Source organism: Salvia splendens, chromosome 1 (genome assembly GCF_004379255.2).
Source record: "Salvia splendens isolate huo1 chromosome 1, SspV2, whole genome shotgun sequence".
Classification (NCBI taxonomy): Eukaryota; Viridiplantae; Streptophyta; class Magnoliopsida; order Lamiales; family Lamiaceae; genus Salvia; species Salvia splendens.
This window is the reverse complement of record NC_056032.1, coordinates 15,896,171-15,914,578: the sequence shown is the minus strand read 5'-3', so window position 1 is coordinate 15,914,578 and position 18,408 is coordinate 15,896,171. Positions and strand designations below refer to the sequence as shown.

Here is an 18,408-nt window from a genome sequence, read left to right as displayed (position 1 = left end):
CATTGAAGTGTTTTTATTATCATCATTCATTTTCATCCCCACCAATACAATACTCCCTCCGTTCCATAGTAGTTGAGTCATTTTGCCATTTTGGTACATTCCATAGTAGTGGAGTCATTTCCCTTTTTAGTAAAAGTTAAAACATTTCTTCTCACTTACTTTAATCTCTCTTACTTTATTCTCTCTTCATCTCTCTACTTTCTTAATCTCCGTGCCGAAACCCACTACTATGGAATGGAGGGAGTACAATACAATAGAAATAGAATCACTCTCCCCATACCCTACCCTACTCTACTCCCTCTATATTCATTTCTCTCCGATCAATCTCTCAATCTACGCTACGGATTCACTATCTCTTCACTCACTATTCGTTTATTGTTTCTCTATTTACGGTCTATGTTCAATTATTAATTCCGCGAAGAATGGATGAGGCCAAATCGAAGAAACCCAACGGTTTCAGCAGCGGCGCCTACGACACAGTATGGGAGTGCGTCATCCCCTACGTGCACGACCCGCGCGACCGGGACGCGGTGTCGCTGGTGTGCAAGCGATGGTACGAGATCGACGCCATCACGCGCAAGCACGTCACCATGGCGCTCTGCTACACCGCCACGCCGCACCGCCTCTCGCGCCGCTTTCCGCATCTCGAGTCGCTCAAGCTCAAGGGGAAGCCACGCGCGGCTATGTTCAACCTCATTCCTGAGGATTGGGGCGGATTCGTCACGCCCTGGGTCCACCAAATCATCACCTCCTTCGGAAGGATGAAGGTGCTGCACTTCCGCCGGATGATTGTCAAGGATTCAGATCTCGACCTTCTTGCCAACTCTCATGGCAAGGTTTTGGAAGTTTTGCGGTTAGATAAGTGCTCCGGTTTCTCTACCGACGGACTTCTGCGTATAGCCAGATTCTGCAGGTGCTAATTTTTTTTATTTGATTTCACTTTTATGCTTTCATCTCTATTTGCTAATTTCTGTTATGGATATGATTGCATATTTCATTAAGTATTTTTCAGTTGATCTATTTTTGGAAGATATGTTTTCTGAAGAAAACAGTTGCATCATTTATTTTTGAAATTTGTGTTGCTGGATCTGAGTGTTTTGCACTCTTATTAGTAGGTGGCGTAAACATGTGGTTTGCCGATGCATATGTTTGACTTTTCATTTTCAATCAGATTTGGTGACGATTTGGAGTTCTTATGTCCAAATCAAAATCATTTTAAAATCTTGTTTTTGCAGCAAATAATAGCTCTAATTGTGAGCTCGCTGATTATGATGACACAGACATTGTGTCAATATATTTCATTCCAACTTTTCATCGTTGCATCCACTCTACCAGTAATACTGTTTGTGCGCACCTCATGCTTAAATATGATATATGACTAGACGAATATCGCAGGAGATATCAACTTTTTTTTAAACTTATGTGATCAAATCAATTCAAATGATTTTGAGGGTCTGTTATTAAGTTATTAACTAATGCACGCTTTCTTAAAATATGGCATCTTAACATATGATAGAGTTATTTGTGTACATGCTTGATTTATTGGGTCTTAGAATGTGCTAGATCAATGAAAACTATAGTGGTTGCACCATTTTTATGTGTGGTTCTATAGAGTGGTGCTTAGAAAAAATTCAAGCTCTTGTCTGTCCTGACAATTGTTTGTTGATTTCACTCAGAAGTATTGTTTAGTAGTAGAGCTGTATGGTCAAGGAAGAATTGTTTATGATGTGTTTGCATTTCTATGCTTAATGGATGATGTTTCTTAGTAAGCCCCAACATAATTAAGAAAGGAAAGAGAACAAATATAGAAACATCTGATAACAAGTTAGATTCCTTAGCTAATCTCACCAGATGATTTCCGATTACATTTTAGTCTGTGGATTGTAAGTGCTAACTGTGAGAAATATGAAACTCTATTTGTTCAATCTAAAACGTTTTTTCTTTGTTGTAGGAATTTGAGAAACTTGCTTTTGGAAGAGAGCTCAATTATTGAGAATGATGGAGAATGGCTGAATGAGCTTGCAATGAACAATACAGTTCTTGAAAGTTTGAATTTCTATATGACTGATCTCATGAAAGTTAGACCTAGAGACCTTGAACAGATAGCAAGAAGATGCCCGAAGTTGGCCTCAATGAAAATTAGCGACTGCGATGTCTCAGACCTTATAGGTTTTTTCCGAGCAGCAGCTTCATTGGAAGAATTCTGTGGGGGGTCTTTTAGTGAGCCCCCTGGACAGGTTGGTGAAGGTGTTTTTAATGAGCAACTGGAAAGGTATGCCAACGTTGTATTCCCTAGTCGGTTGTGCCGCTTGGGTCTTACTTACCTGGGGAAAGCAGAATTGCCAATTGTATATCCTGTTGCTTCCAGACTTAAAAAATTGGACCTCCTTTATGCTCTGCTGGATACTGAAGGCCATTATCAGTTACTGCAGAGATGCCCTAATCTGGAAATTCTTGAGGTAGATTTAGAAGTCTTGTCTTTGTCATTTGAGATATGCCTTATTACTAATAAAATTTGCTGGAGTATGAATTTTTTGTTAAACTACATTGCCTATCAGTATTATTATTAAATAAATCTAATCTTAGATAGTATCTGTGAAAAATAGGTTGATATTTACCTTTCCGGCCAGTAAACTTTCTGAGAACCTATGCATCTCTGTTCTGCTAAGTAGGTTCTTTGCGCTTTTAAAACAAATAATTGAGATGAAGCTTGTGTTGAGCTCTGCTGCCTCACGAGTATAGGTTTAATCGTTCTCTGAATAGTATTTGACCAACAATGTGAGAAACATATGAATTAATGGGAAAAAAATAAATTGAGTAGAGAAAGAGTTTATGTCTTGTATGAGTAGAGAGAAATTATGTACGGTAAAAAAATCCATGGCTTCTTTGTCTTGCATTGTAAGGTACATTTTCAGCTCCACTCTGGACAGCTTATGATGCTGGTTCATGGTTCTCCTGTTATTTGGGGATGGAGTTGGGTTGATTTTGAATTTTCATGGAAGACAACTTACAGCATCTCTCTGTGAATTTCTTCATTTTGTTATTTTTTGCTGAACCCGGATAGTGGTCTTTCGACCTTCATGCACCTTTTGTAAACTTTGAATATGAAGTACGGTTCAAAGTGTCAATATCCTATTCCCTAATGCTTATGGAACTGACTTTGATGACAATATGGAACAGACAAGAAACGTGATCGGAGATAGAGGAATGGAAATTCTGGGTGAGTTCTGCAAGAAAATGAAAAGACTGAGGATAGAGCGTGGAGCTGATGAACAAGACATGGAAGATGTCGAAGGTGTGGTCTCCCAGAGAGGACTCATGGCTCTGGCGCAAGGATGTCTGGAATTGGAGTACTTGGCCGTGTATGTGTCAGATATCACAAATGCATCACTGGAGTGCATGGGAACATACTCAAAAAACCTATGTGACTTTCGGTTGGTTTTATTGGACAGAGAGGAAAGAATTACAGATCTCCCTCTTGACAATGGGGTTCGGTCACTATTAATGGGGTGCCACAAACTGAGGAGGTTTGCATTGTATCTACGGCCTGGTGGGCTGAGCGACGTGGGTCTGAGCTACATAGGGCAGTACAGCCGCAACGTGAGATGGATGCTTCTGGGGTACGTAGGACAGTCGGATGAAGGTCTGTTGGAGTTCTCAAAGGGGTGCCCGAGCCTGCAGAAGCTGGAGATGAGAGGCTGTTGCTTCAGCGAGCGTGCACTGGCAATGGCGGCCATGCAGCTGGCGTCTCTAAGGTACTTGTGGGTGCAGGGATATCGAGCATCTGCAAATGGCCGAGACCTGCTGGCAATGGTGAGGCCGAACTGGAACATCGAGCTGATACCGTCGAGACAAGTTGTAGTGCAGGACACGGAAGGAGGGTCGAGAATGGCTGAGCATCCGGCACACATACTCGCTTATTGGTCCCTCGCTGGGCAGAGAACAGATTTCCCGTCAACAGTGAGGCCCCTAGCACCTTGAATCATACTTGCTTGGTTACTATTGCTTGCATATACACTTTGTTTTTTTTGTTAGTTGCATTGTTCATAATCACGTCCTCTTCGCCCACGCCCACTGTTGTGTGAACTTAATTTAGAATATTTAACTAATAAATATTGCCTTGTAGAAGCAACTTCAATAATCTGATTTTCTGTAGCGCAAAAAACAGGATGTTGTTGTAGCTTGTAAATACACTTGATTGTTTGATTTCTTCTACATTCTGATTAGTTTATGTGCTTATGCAAATCTTTATTTAAAGGGATGCTCGTACAGTAATGAAATCATCACAAATTAACTCCCAAACCTATCGTGTAAACAATATTCTCTCCTTCAACATACACAAGTAGTAATATTTACTACTCCTATTTGCTTTTTTTGTTTTCTCTCTTTATTAGAGCATTGTTTTCTTCTTTGTATTGCCCCCTTGTTTTTGGAATTGCTTTCATTATTTTGCTTGTATATTTTGGGATCTGTCCGGACAAAAGAAAATGTGGGAGTGTTCAAGACAGGTGATTGGAATTTGATATTGGAAGAAACGTGTAATGTGCTTAATTTCGGTAAAAAGTTTTAAACTGATAAATGTATAAGATTAGTGGTGACTAACTAAAATCAGTGACAGCGAAAATCATCTTAGTAAATAGGAGTACCACTTATATCACTATAATACATCATTTTTTCGTTCAATAGTTCTAACCACATGCTCTATCGTTGAGATATGATTTCTGAAAATAAAATAAAATTAAAATCAATGACATTGAAAATCATCTCAGTAAATAACATTTATCACTATTAATTGCAAATTTTCTGTTGAACTTTTCTCAACCAATAATACCCCGACTAGTTTTCTCTCATAATAATTCACTAAATTCATACTATAACATTACCAGAATTATTAATTACGTACACGAGAAGTACACATTTGTGAGAATTGCAAGCGATTAGTTTGAATAAGTCTGCAAAATTCTTGATTTAGGTGTGTATGACAAATAGTGTCCCCAAGTTTATTACTTAGTTATGCATTAGAGAATGCGTAACTAAACACACATTTGTTACGCATTCTCAGAACGCGACGCGTAACACCCATTTGCAGAATTAAAAAAAAAAGTAGGTGTAACTAATTTAGGAACATGATTTTTCAAACACGACCACTTCAAGAATTTTTCCTAATAAACCGTACTAATAATTAGAAGAAGAAAAAACATGAAACTAAAATATTTAACCCTTTGAAAGCTAGCAAAGGTAAGAATGCGATTTATGCAAAAATAAAATACTCCTTTCTTCACGATCAAATGACATTTTTGATTAATTAATTATCACATTGCCCATAATCACGATCAAAATAAAGGGACACAAATCAACACACCATCTTTTGTACTATTCCATAGTAGGCAAATAAATGTCTGAATAGTGTGTAATTAACTTCTTAACTGTTACTTAAATATAGTGGCTGATGATTCTTCCTTTTCAAAAAGAAATGTACATGATTGAGATTTGACTCCAACTTTCTTATGCACCAAAGAGTACAAAAGCCCACCACCAATACAAATATAAATAAAATAACTTCATAATTACCAATTTTCTTTGCTTTATGTGGCTTCTTTCCACTCGAAAATGTGCCATGTTTCTACAAATTCACGAAAATGCTTCTGTTTTTTATCATTATGTTTTCGATATTGCCATTGCCATTGCCAGTCAAATCAATATTCTGTGGAGCAATACATCTTGTCCTATATACGGAGTGTTTTCTTTTTTACCACTCTAACTAAATCAATAGAGAAGAATTATATTTACTCAAGAAAAAAGAGAAATGTTTTATCATTGAAAGATTTAATTTTTTTTATATTGACTCAAGAAAAAAAATGTTATAGAAATAAACTATGCAGCTCACACAAAACTTTTTTATAATAAATATAGAAATTAATAATTTTAATTAAATTAATTTATTGATATTTAAAAATCTAAATTTTAAATTTAATTTTATAAAATTAAATAAAAAAACAAAAGGATGGCAAAGGGAAGAGAATATAATTTTGAAATAATATCAGATTTAGTACATTATTGAAATAATATCATATTGAAACAATTAAAAATGTGAAAAGATAAAATTGCCCAACAGCCCAAAAGGGCATTTTCGGGTGAAAAAAAATGTCAAAATGACCGATTTTGAAATAAACCTTTAGTTCAGGGACTACTGTTGGTATTTTTTTAAGCCTATGGACTATTGGCGAGATAAACTCATAGTTCATGAACCATTTTTGTAGTTCACTCTATATAATTTAATAATAATAATAATAATAATAATAATAATAATAATAATAATAATAATAATAATAATAATAATAATAATTAAAACAACCATGATCGTTACGAAACTACGATCTAGAACAATCTAAGATGGAATATCAAATCACAGATGAAGAGTATCACTTGTAAAAGTAGTGGCTGAGATCAAACAGTATGTCAATATACCAAAATGATTATCAAGTAATTTTTCTGTCCTAAACCATATCCAAACAAACAAAATATAATAGTATGAAAGTAGTAATAGTAATATAAAAATGGTTAAAAAGTAGCATGACAATATTACAAAATCTCCTTTATTAACTTGGTGTATATGCCTCTGTGTGTTTGCTGACACAAAAAGTTGGTTTTAATGGGTAATCCCAAAAACTTGACAGCAGCCACACTAAACTCCAACCAAACAAGACCCATCACCACTATAATATAAACCATAACCTAAGTTACCATAACAAAACCAACCATTTTTATTTCCTATTAATCTTACATTAATACAATCCCATTTTAAAGCATCTCACCACACACACATGTTTTCATGTCTCCTTTCCTATTTCTAATTCTCCTCTCTTTTGGATTCATTCATTCACACCCTTATTTCTTCATCAACTCATGCATGATTTGATTTGATTTGATTTAATTTGATTAAATTAAATCCATATTTCAAAGATTCCAAAACAAAAGTAGCTAGATTCCCAGTGAAATGATTCTAGTTTGTTTGCTTTAAGTTTAAGAGATGAGTCTAATATTTGTGAACTAAAGTGGAGGTGATGGAGACCTTGTGTCCGAGTTCAGCGGTGTGGAATTCGAGTTGGGTGCAGACGTGGACGAAAGAGGAGAACAAGCGGTTCGAGAGCGCTCTCGCGATATTCGACGACAAGACTCCCAACAGGTGGTTTAAGGTTGCAGAGATGATACCTGGGAAATCTGTTTATGATGTAATAAATCAGTACAGAGAGTTGGTTGCAGATGTTACTGATATTGAGGCTGGTTTGGTCCCAATCCCAGGCTACTTGGCATCTTCTTTTACATTGGAATTGGCTGATGATCATCTCTTTAGGAAGAGGCCTAGGAACACTTCCACTACTTGTGATCATGAACGAAAAAAGGGGGTCCCATGGACTGAAGAAGAACACAGGTATCAATAATTCACCATACAAGCATCATTGAGTAAATGAAAATTCAATAATTTAGAAATAGTAGTAGTAAATTTAAAAAGAAAAACCTAACATACTCTATCTAGAAAGAGTATGTCAGGTTTTTCTCCAAATCAATAATTCAGTGATGAAAATTCAATAATTTCTGTGTTTGAGAAAATTGTAGGAGGTTTCTACTAGGGCTGGAGAAGCATGGGAAGGGGGATTGGAGAAACATATCAAGAAACTTCGTGGTGTCGAAAACGCCAACGCAAGTAGCGAGCCACGCGCAGAAGTACTACCTGCGGCAGCTCTCGGGCGGTAAGGACAAGAGGCGGCCCAGCATCCACGACATCACAACGGTGCACCTCATCGCCGAGAAGCAGCCGCTGGAGAAATCTAGCCATGATCTTATTTCCAACACCACCGACGGCATAGTGATGGATTGGAATGCCAAAAATGAGGATTCTTTCACTACTCATTGCATCTTCAACATTGGAGCTTCTGCCCCTTCCTTCTATATCAAATCGCCTAGATTTTATTGTTGAAAAAATTGAAAATGAGATGTAATGTTACATGTTAATGTACCTCTCCGAAAATGACCATCTCAATTATTCCATGTTGATGTCTCAGTCTCATTTTGATTATCATATTATTACCTTGCTTCTTAACTCAATAAATTTACCGTGCCACTAATTCTTTCTGTCTTTTTTCTTTTTCTCACACAATAACCAAATCAGTTTAATTAAATTTAACTAATGAATTTTGATATCTTGATGTTGTGGATTATCACTTTATTAATTTGCAAGTTGGCATTTTGGGTTGGCCTTTAATTTCCGCCAAAGATGTAGGTTGGCCTTTCGATCTAAATAGTAATAATAAAAATTAAAGCATACAATTTGGCCAATACTGCTTTAAGATTGATCACATCACAGATTGTCTAGTCTGAGTGTGAATTCCACTAAATTGGAGCATCTTTTGCTTTATTAATCGTCATAAAAATTATGGATCAACATAATATCAATATTGTGGTTGTACAATTTTTACATTTTTTTTAATTTTTTCACATATATTGCTTTATGTTGATTGGAAAGCTTGTATTTTTTGTAGGGATATTGCAATCTCTTTTCAGATTTATTGGTCAATGGTGGCATATTCCACATGGTGTGCAGCTGCTTTCTAAAGTCTCAATAGATATCATTGTTCTCTAGATTCTTATTTTACTCTCTTTTCCAAAGCTAAATACTATATATAGTAGGATTTGATATGATATAATGCTCTTGAATAATACTACTACTATGTACTAGTAATTATTATTCTCATAATGTCCACACGGAGGGGCGTCTTGTTTCTTTACCAGGAGTACTAAATATTAAATATTTATTATAGTAATTAGTATTGTATGCTTGAACATGTAGAAATCATGATATTATAAATGAATAAGTAAATATATACATCAAATTTATAAAATTAAACTCATGATAGATCGAGATTTCTGCATCTTAAATTTTCAAAAGTTTACAATACGTCGCATTCTTCATGAATATTAAAAACACATATAATGATATAGAAAAATATTTTATGAGGATTCTAACTTTATCTTAATTGTATATGTTCGGACGAAGATTTGCACGAAAAAAATATAGTCACTTCGTCAGTGAAATGTTGTCCAGTTTTGCCATTTCGGTTTGTCCGTGAAATGTTGTCGATTTTTTTTTGGTAAATAGACCATATTTTTCACTAACTCATTACAATCACATTCTATTATAAAATTAATATATAAACGTGAGATTTACATTCCAATAACTTTTTCCACTTACTTTTCTTCATATTTCTTAAAACTCGTGCTAAATCAAACATGGACAATATTTTACAAACGAAGGGAGTAATTTTTATGTATCTACGGTAAAATTCTCCTCACTACATTGGTATAGTGCCCTCGGTTAATGTGTATAATGACATAAGTTCAATGTATATATAATACCCAAAAAATTGTAATCGGTAAATGTGTTTTCAAATTGGAAAAATATGTACATTCAAATTGTATATGAAATACAATTTTCAGTAGGGTTATTTTAACCCCAAATGCTATATTCACGTGTATATAATGAGCATGGATAACTTAATCTATTTTTAATATAATGAGTCACACTTGACCTTAGTATTGATATAAAATTTGGATTCACTTTAATCCTACGGGATTTATTCAAATTATAACATCTTACATGCTAACAGTGACGCATAATTTGAAAATCTCGGAGATGAGGGAATGCCACGTGTCAACCGCCGATTCTTTTCTCACAAATCTAAAATACCTCAAAATATTAAATTTGGCATAAACTTTTTTTATTTAGATTTGTTTAACAATCCACGTGACATTTATGCACTTTTTATTGGCATTAACAATAATTGCACCTATAGAGATTAGTATAGTTAAAGGTTACTAGATATCAAATACAAAGAATAAAATTACAGATTGACTACCAGGTCTCATATACTAATTGGAGGACATAAGTTTGTGATTTGTATTTACTAGAATTAAACAAGTAAATAAATTAAAGTAACGAAAAACAAGTAAACAGTTGTTGAAAATCAAAGGAGATATGATTTCACTACTTCAATTTATTCAAAACACAATTAAGATATCCAAACAACAACTATATGGTTATTAGGGCGAGTCACCTAATCCATTTTGATTTAAGAGGTTTTTATACTCTTCATCTTTAATTTAGTTGGATATTTTATTTAAGGGATAACTGCCTTAAAAGTCATCAACTTTGCCCGAATTCCGGTTTTTCCCACGAGCTTTAAAATTGGCGTATAAAGTCATGAACTTTGCATTTAGTCTGGTATTTCCCAACCCGACCCGACCCGACCCTGTGTTTTCCGACAACTCAAAATCCTATGTGGCATACCTGAATATTGACGTGTCCGGCATCGGAAAATTGTAAAACGACGTCATTTTTCGGCATTCTCTCTGCGACATCGGAAAATTCCACGCATTCTCTCTGCACCATTTTCCGGCATATCGCACCGCCGCGGCGACGCCATGAAGGAAGATGAAGAAGACACCATTAATCCTGCCGTCGGAGATACAGCAGCACGGCCTAAACCCACCAAGCTCCTATCTTTACACCACCGCCTCTCTTACCTCTCCACCACCGCCGCCAACAACAACAACCACCTCTCTTCAAACCTCCTCCGCTCCATCTCCGCCACGTGCTCTTAAGAAGACACCATTAATCCTGCCGTCTTCGAGATACAGCAGCACAACCTAAACCCACCAAGCTCACATCTTTACACCACCGCCTCTCTGACCTCTCCACCATCGCCGCCAACAACAACAACCCCCTCTCCTCAAACCTCCTTCGCTTCATCTCCGCCACGTGCTCTTCCGCCGCCACCATTAATCCTGCAGATACCGGTGCATCATAATCAGATTGTAAAATCTGGTCTATGGCCAGGCTACTAAAGTAAGTACAAAAGAAAATTAGTTATGCAGAAATTCTGGATTATATAAGGATGCATATACTAACATAACAGTAGGGGAGTGCCGAATTCGACTATATTGAGAAATTTCCTAACAGCCGTCGACGGAAATGAGAGAGAATCGGTGGATGAGGAGCGAGCGGTGGTGTAGGTCGAGGACGGTAGGAATTGAGCGGCTCCCCTGTTGACGGAGTGTAGTTGGCGGCGGAAAGTAGTAGAGCGTCGATTGTGTCGGAGGAGACGACCGGAATTGAGGGGAGATAGAATTGGGGGACGTGGCCGAATTGGGGAGTTGGGGGATGTTTTTCATTTTTTTTATTTTGTTTTTTAATTTAATTTTTTTTAATTTCACCGTCACTAAATATTGTCCATGTAAGCGGCCACTAGGCGCCACATCAATTAAATACGACACGTCAGCTCACTCTTTCGCCGGAAAAACCATCATGGGAAATCGGCGACTAAATGCAAAGTTCGTGACTTTATACGCCAGTTTTATGGCTCGTGGGAAAAACCGGAATTCGGGCAAAGTTGATGACTTTTAAGGCAGTTATCCCTTTATTTAACGGAATTCAGAATTTAATTAACTTTTCTTGTATTAATTAATTTTATTTATTTATTTTCATATTTATTTTAAAATTAATTCAATTCCAATATTGACTCAAGAATCATTTGGAAAATGAAAAGTTTATTAATATTGCCTGCTATCAACTTATAAGTTTTTCATCTTCTAATACAGTACTTTTTTAGCTAATATTGCAACTGAGTTAATTTTAAAATAAATAAGAGAAAGAATAAATAAATAAATTTAATTTTTAAATCCATTAGATAAATATTCAATCAAATAAAAATAAAAGTATAAAAACTTCTTAAGTCAACATGTTTTATTATAAGGACACAAATTCGGTTAGCATAAGAACCTAATAAACCAAAATTTAATAGAAAGATCTAATGAAATAAAATATATGACCTGTAAATGTGTTCCACCTTATAGATATATTGGATAGTGCTACATAATTTTTATCACAGTATCAGGTATGCTCAATATATAGATATCATCCCTAAATGTGTGGCTGAAGTATTTATGATAATAATTTTAAGAGATCGGGTATATCCATCGTCCTTTTGTTTGCATCCTGCAATTTGATTTAGATGTCTCTCTTTTGTCTCGATAATGAAATGTATTTTGTATATTTTGATGAAATGTGATATTGGGCCATGTATATTGAATAATCGCAATATGCTTGAATTTTAATTCCAAATAATATTGCACGGGTACGTTAATTTTGATTCTAATTGTTAGTACATAGTATCATATTTTTATTGTGAGTGAACTACGTATCTTTCACTTTCGCACATAAATGGTACCTGATCTTTATTTTATATCGTTTTTTTACCCCATGACAAAAATAACACTAAGTACCAAACATGTGATTTTTTTGTTATGGATGACATTTTAGGAAATTTCAATTAAATAGAACCAAATATGTGAATATTTTTTCTTCCTTTCTTATTTCTTTTTTTTCTTCTTTAGTTTATTCTTCTTTCTTTTTTCTTCATTTTCTTCTTTCTTTTTAGTATTTTATCTTCCTTTCTTCTTTCTTTTTTCTCCTTAGTTTATGATTCCTCTTTTTTCTTTTCTCTTCTTTTTCTTCTTTCTTTTTAGTGTTTTATACATACATCTAATTGCATTCATAATATAAATCAATAACAAAATACCTAATTAAATTAATTATTTAAGGTAATTAAATCAATTGAATATTTTTAATTAAATTATTTATACTCATTTTAGGGTTGAAACACCTAACTAAAAATATTCAACTCCTTATCATTATGAATACAATTCACAATTTTATATTTTGATTAAGATCATATTGATTAGTTATTAATTTAAAATAAAATTATAATTATTTATTAATTACTACTAGTTTTTACTATTATAACAATAATATTATTATAATAATTAAATATAATTATAACTATAATTATGATTAAGTATATTTAAATGGTAGTAAAGAATAAATTAATTATTAATTTATAACATCAAAATAATAATATTAATATATATATTAATAATAAGAGTGAACTATAAAAACAGTCCATGGACTATGCGTTTATCTCGCCCTTAGTCCCTGTACTTTCAAAATATCCCCAGACAACCCTGGACTAAGCGTTTATCTTGAAAATAGTCAATTTTCACTATTTTGGGTCGAAAATACCCTTTTGAGCATTTGAGCAATTTGGTCTTTTTACACTTTTAACATTTTAAATCTGATATTATTTCAAAATTATCATTCTTCTTCCCTTTTGTCATCCTTCACTTTGTTTCTTTATTTCAATATTAGATTTAATTTTATAAAATTAAATTTTTAATTTTGATTTTTAATATCAATAATTTTTTTAATTAAAACTATTAATTCATGGACACTATAAATATTGATTAAAACTATTAATTTTTGTTATTTAATATAATATTCAGCTGAATTGAAGAAGTACAAATTAATCATGATGGAAAAATAAGAGCTATTCTATTTAGCCTTCGTTCGGTTGTTATAATTGCTTGTGATGAAATATTATGAAGTTGACTAAAATTCGATACTACTAAAAATTTGATACAGGAGAACTTTTGTTGAAATTTCTAGTTAATTTTGATTTTTTTTCAAATTAATAAATAAAAATTATATTAGTCTTACATTAGATGCATATTTATTTTAGAATAAATCGTGTTATATGATCTATTTATGATTAAAACTATTAAATACTGATTAAAACTAAGGCGTCGTCATACCTTATTGATTAAATATTAGACACTATCAAATATTGATTAAAACTATTAATTTGTTATTTAATAGTAATTTTAATAATTAATAAAAATTTATTGATATTTAAAAATTGAAATTTAAAATTTAATTTTATAAAATTAAATCTAATATTGAAATTAAAAAAAACAAAGTGAAGGATAGTAAAAGGGAAGAAGAATGATAATTTTGAAATAATATCAGATTTAGTACATCACTAAAATAATATCAAATTTAAAATGTTAAAAAATGTAAAAAGACCAAATTGCCCAAATGTTCAAAAGGGTATTTTCGACCCAAAACAGTGAAAAATGACCATTTTCGAGATAAACGCTTAGTCCGGGGTTGTCTGATGATATTTTGAAAGTATAGGGACTAAGGGCGAGATAAACGCATAGTCCATGGACTGTTTTTGTAGTTCACTCTAATAATAATAGTATAAAGAGTGAGGAGAATGAGAGAAGATATTATAATATCACTTTTAGTACTAGTTTTGTCAATGCCCAAAATATCCTTTTATGACACAAATGGAAAAATGAATTTGTTTAGAGAGTATTTTGGGATGATTATTGCATCAGGTACCAAAAATGTGATTTATAGGTACTAAAAACGATATAAAATAAAGATCAGGTACCACTTATGTGCGAAAGTGAAAGTTCAGGTACTATTTATGTAGTTCACTAGGGGTGTGCATTCGGGTTTCGGTTCGGTTTTTTGTCAAAACCGAACCGAACCCGCAAAATCCGAAAAACCGAAAACCGAACTTAAAAAACCAAAAAACCCAAACAAAACCGAAAAAACCGAAAAAATAAATATAATATTAATATATATGTGTGTAATTTATTTTATTTTATATATACTAATAGAATATTTATATATAATATATAATTAATAATGCATATAATATATATAATATAGTAGAATTTATTAAAAGAATATACTATATATTATATATAATATAATACTCCCTCCGTCCCGCACTACTCGCACGTTTCATTTTCGGCACGAAGATTAAGGAATGAGTGTATAGCAAAGTCAAATATTACGGCTGTAGGTGAAAATTTTTACTAAAAATGGAAATAGTGCAAATAACTTGGGACGCCCAGAAAGGAAATAAGTGCAAGTAGTCCGGGACGGAGGGAGTATATTAAATTAATAGAATATATATATAATTCGGTTTTTCGGTTTTTTTCTTCGCCCGAACCGAACCGAACCGAAAAACTGAAATTTTTGTATTTTCAAAACCGAACCGGACCGAAAAAACGAAATAACCGAACCGAATTTTAAAATTTCGGTTTGGTTCGGTTCGGATATTCGGTTTCCGGTTTTTTTTGCTCACCCCTATATTTCACTCTTTTATTGTTTAAACCACTGGTTTTTAATTTGCTTTGTTTTCACTTATGCGTATCGTTTTAGTGGAATTTATTTCTTCTTTTTTTTTGGTAAAAGAAATTTTTTTTCTAAATAAGCATCCCATTTCATATTTTTATGGTGAAATGATGTCAACGTTTTCATTTTTACCCTTTATTAGTGATGTAAATCTCTTATTCTTCAATTTCCTATATATTAACTAAGATTAGGAAAGTAAATTGGCTCACTTCATTTTGTTGTACAAGTTTCAATTATTGTATAGTACTACAATTCTTTAGAGATAACAGATAAGAGAGAGTATATGTTTCTATGACTCACATTCATCATTACTAAGGTAGGGTTATTCGAGTAAGACAACATACAGGAAATAAAAATGAAATAAAATCTATCTTCTCTTCATTTCTTCATATCTTTTCTTGGAATTATGCTCCTTTTAGGCCATGGTTTTACCAATTCTATGCCCCAGAGTACTATCTACCAAAACGTGCACAAAACAGGACTAAAAGACACAAACTGAAACACAAGAACTTTGGCTCGTCAAAATTAGGTCTAATTTGTCACATAATAATAAAATGGATACAAAGGCATGTGCATATGTTCACAAATTTGTTTAAAATATTAATATCTTATTATTGATTTGTATTGATTGAGTTTAAACATTATTGGCTAAAGAATATGTTATTATATTTTTGGCGTGAAATTAAAAGCAAGGTTTATAAATATTATGTTGTGACTCATGTAAACTGCTAGGACGTGTTCAATATATATGTTTGTTATGGGAATGCCTATAATTAAAACTAGACTAGAATTGGCACTGTATAAGCCCATATATATGTGACTGACTCATGACGTTTAGTTATAAAGAAATAAATTTAGATTTACTTTCATATGAGTTACGCCATACCATAGGGTCTGCTCTACGTTCTGAGCAAAATGCCCTCACCAAATTCGCATATTTCCATCACATCCTCCGCTGAATTGAATTGAATTGAATTGAATTGAATTGAATTGAATTGAATTTAGAAGTTTGGGGAAACAAATTTATAGTAGGGAATTTGTCTCCATTTTTGGATGCAAATGTACAAACCACCAAATTCGGAAGATTTGTTTTAAGCACACTCCCCAAGTCAACAATGCATGCCCATTTATATTTCTTTCTAGGGCTGCCTACAAATCAAAGTTGTTCAATGAATAACAATTAATGAGTAGAACTGATCCTATTTCCGGTCATAAACCCTAACATATTTTGAGTAAATTTTAAGTTACTTTTATTGATGACTCTGACTTCGCTTTCACATTTTAGCAACCTTCTTATCATCATCATTTTTTAATATATGTATAACTAATCGATTGGTAAGAGGGTCCCACCATGGAATATTTGTAAGAGTATATGATAAATATTTACTTTTGAAATTATAACATTAAGGTGATTTTGTATTGGATATGTGACTACTTTCCTTATAATATTTGTTTATTATAATTTATACAAGTACTCCATATATTAGAGGATTTTGGATGTGATAGACTGCAACATTGGTAATAGGAAATTGATTTAATGTATAGCATGACAGTATATAAGGAGAAGTAGAAAATCAACAATTAGTTGAAATTCTAAATTTGTGTAATATATGAGGTACTTTATCATTCTCTTTTTTTTTATGATGTCTTAGAAGATCAAGCACCATATGTTAGTCACTTAGGGTATCCACTACGCTGTTCCCTCATCATCCCTTAACCATCCCTTAAACTACTATTTGAGGGCCCCACTGTACTTTATTCCTTCATCCCTTAACTAAGGGACGAAACCTGCAACGTTTCGTCCCTTAAATTACTATTCATTCAATTTCAGTTTTTTATTTTTTTTCCAACAAATTCAATTAAAAAAACAAACTTCATTAAATAAAATAAAATTACAACTTAAAATCCTAAAAAAATACATAATTAAATTCGTGCCAAAATAAATAAAAAAAGACATAATTTAACTTTGCATAATTTGATGCTCTAAATTCAATTAAAAAAATAAACTTCATTAAAACTAAAACAACATTAAAATTCAAAAAAATAGAAAAAAGACATAATTAAAATCGTAAAAAAATTAAAATGACATAATTTAATTTTCTCCGCCAAAGTTTTCCCAAATGTGCTCAATTAGATCCTCTTGGAGTTGGGCGTGGGCGATAGAGTCGCATGTCCTTGCCCGAATAGACAACCGTTCTTGTATTGACGGATGCGCTCCACTTCGCGGCGGACTACTTGCGGTTGAGCTTCCGGGGGATTCGGGGTCGAACCAATTTCCCGCCTCGGGTCCTTCGTCTTGGACAATCATGTTGTGCAAGATTATGCAGGTATACATGATGTCGACCATGCTCTCCATGAACCACGAACGAGACGGAGCTTTGATGATGTTGAAGCGCGCTTGGAGAACCCCGAACTCCCTCTCCACATCCTTGCGACAGCCTCCTGCTTCTGCGCAAAAAGAGCCTGCTTTGGGTTCGCAGGTCTGCTGCACGTCTTCACGAAGGTCGGCCACTTCGGGTAGATGCCGTCGGCGAGATAGTACCCCATTTTATACAGCCGGTTGTTGGCGACGAAGTTGATGGCCGACGCTTTACCATCCAAAACTTCGGTAAAGATGTCGGACTGGTGGAGCACGTTTATGTCGTTGTTCGAGCCAGGGACCCCGAAGTACGCTTGCCAGATCTAAAGCCGGTAGTCGGCAACGGCCTCGAGTACAACGGTTGGGTGGGTGCCTTTGTGGCTGCTCGTGTAGGACCCCCTCCAAGCCACCGGGCAATTCTTCCATTGCCAGTGCATGCAATCGACACTGCCAAGCATCCTGGGGAATCCGTGCACTTGTTCGTGCAGGTCGAGGAGGAACTGACAATCGGTCGTGCTTGCCCTCTGGAGAAATTCGTCGGTAAAGGCTGCCCGGACGCCTTTGCAGAATTTGAGCAAGCACATGCGCCCAGTTGTGTCTCCGATGTGGAGGTATTCGTCGAACTTGTCGGCCGTTTGTCCAGTCGCAAGCTGACGGATTACTGCAGTACATTTCTGCAGCGTCGTGTGGCTGGGACGCCCGACCGCGTCGAACCCTTCTCGGAAGAACTCTTCCCGGGCCGCCAAAGTATTCGCAATGTGGAGAAATAGCGGTTTACTCATGCGGAAACGGCGACGGAAGTAGGTTTCTCCCCAAATCGGGTTATCGCAGAAGTAGTCGCGTACTAACCTTGCGGCGGCTTCCTCCCGGTTACGATGGATGTACGTCTGGGAGCGTCGTGGGGGTGGCGCGGCTTCCTCCGCCTCTCGGCGTCGATCTTCTTCAA

The 18,408-nt window shown here is 34.5% G+C and overlaps 2 protein-coding genes across 2 annotated transcripts; both read left to right on the top strand.

Moving 5' to 3' along the window:
• Nucleotides 1-287: 287 nt before the first annotated feature.
• On the top strand, nt 288-4,215 carry LOC121744098 (coronatine-insensitive protein 1-like). Its single transcript, XM_042137540.1, has 3 exons — nt 288-913; nt 1,952-2,459; nt 3,181-4,215. The coding sequence occupies exons 1-3, from the start codon at nt 423-425 to the stop codon at nt 3,979-3,981; spliced, it is 1,800 nt and encodes a 599-aa protein (XP_041993474.1). The 5' UTR covers nt 288-422; the 3' UTR covers nt 3,982-4,215.
• Nucleotides 4,216-6,566: 2,351 nt separating this feature from the next.
• Nucleotides 6,567-8,126, top strand: LOC121796697 (transcription factor DIVARICATA-like). Its single transcript, XM_042195494.1, has 2 exons — nt 6,567-7,432; nt 7,618-8,126. Exons 1-2 carry the CDS (start codon nt 7,065-7,067, stop codon nt 7,976-7,978), a joined length of 729 nt encoding a protein of 242 aa, XP_042051428.1. The 5' UTR covers nt 6,567-7,064; the 3' UTR covers nt 7,979-8,126.
• The last annotated feature ends 10,282 nt before the right edge of the window (nt 8,127-18,408 follow it).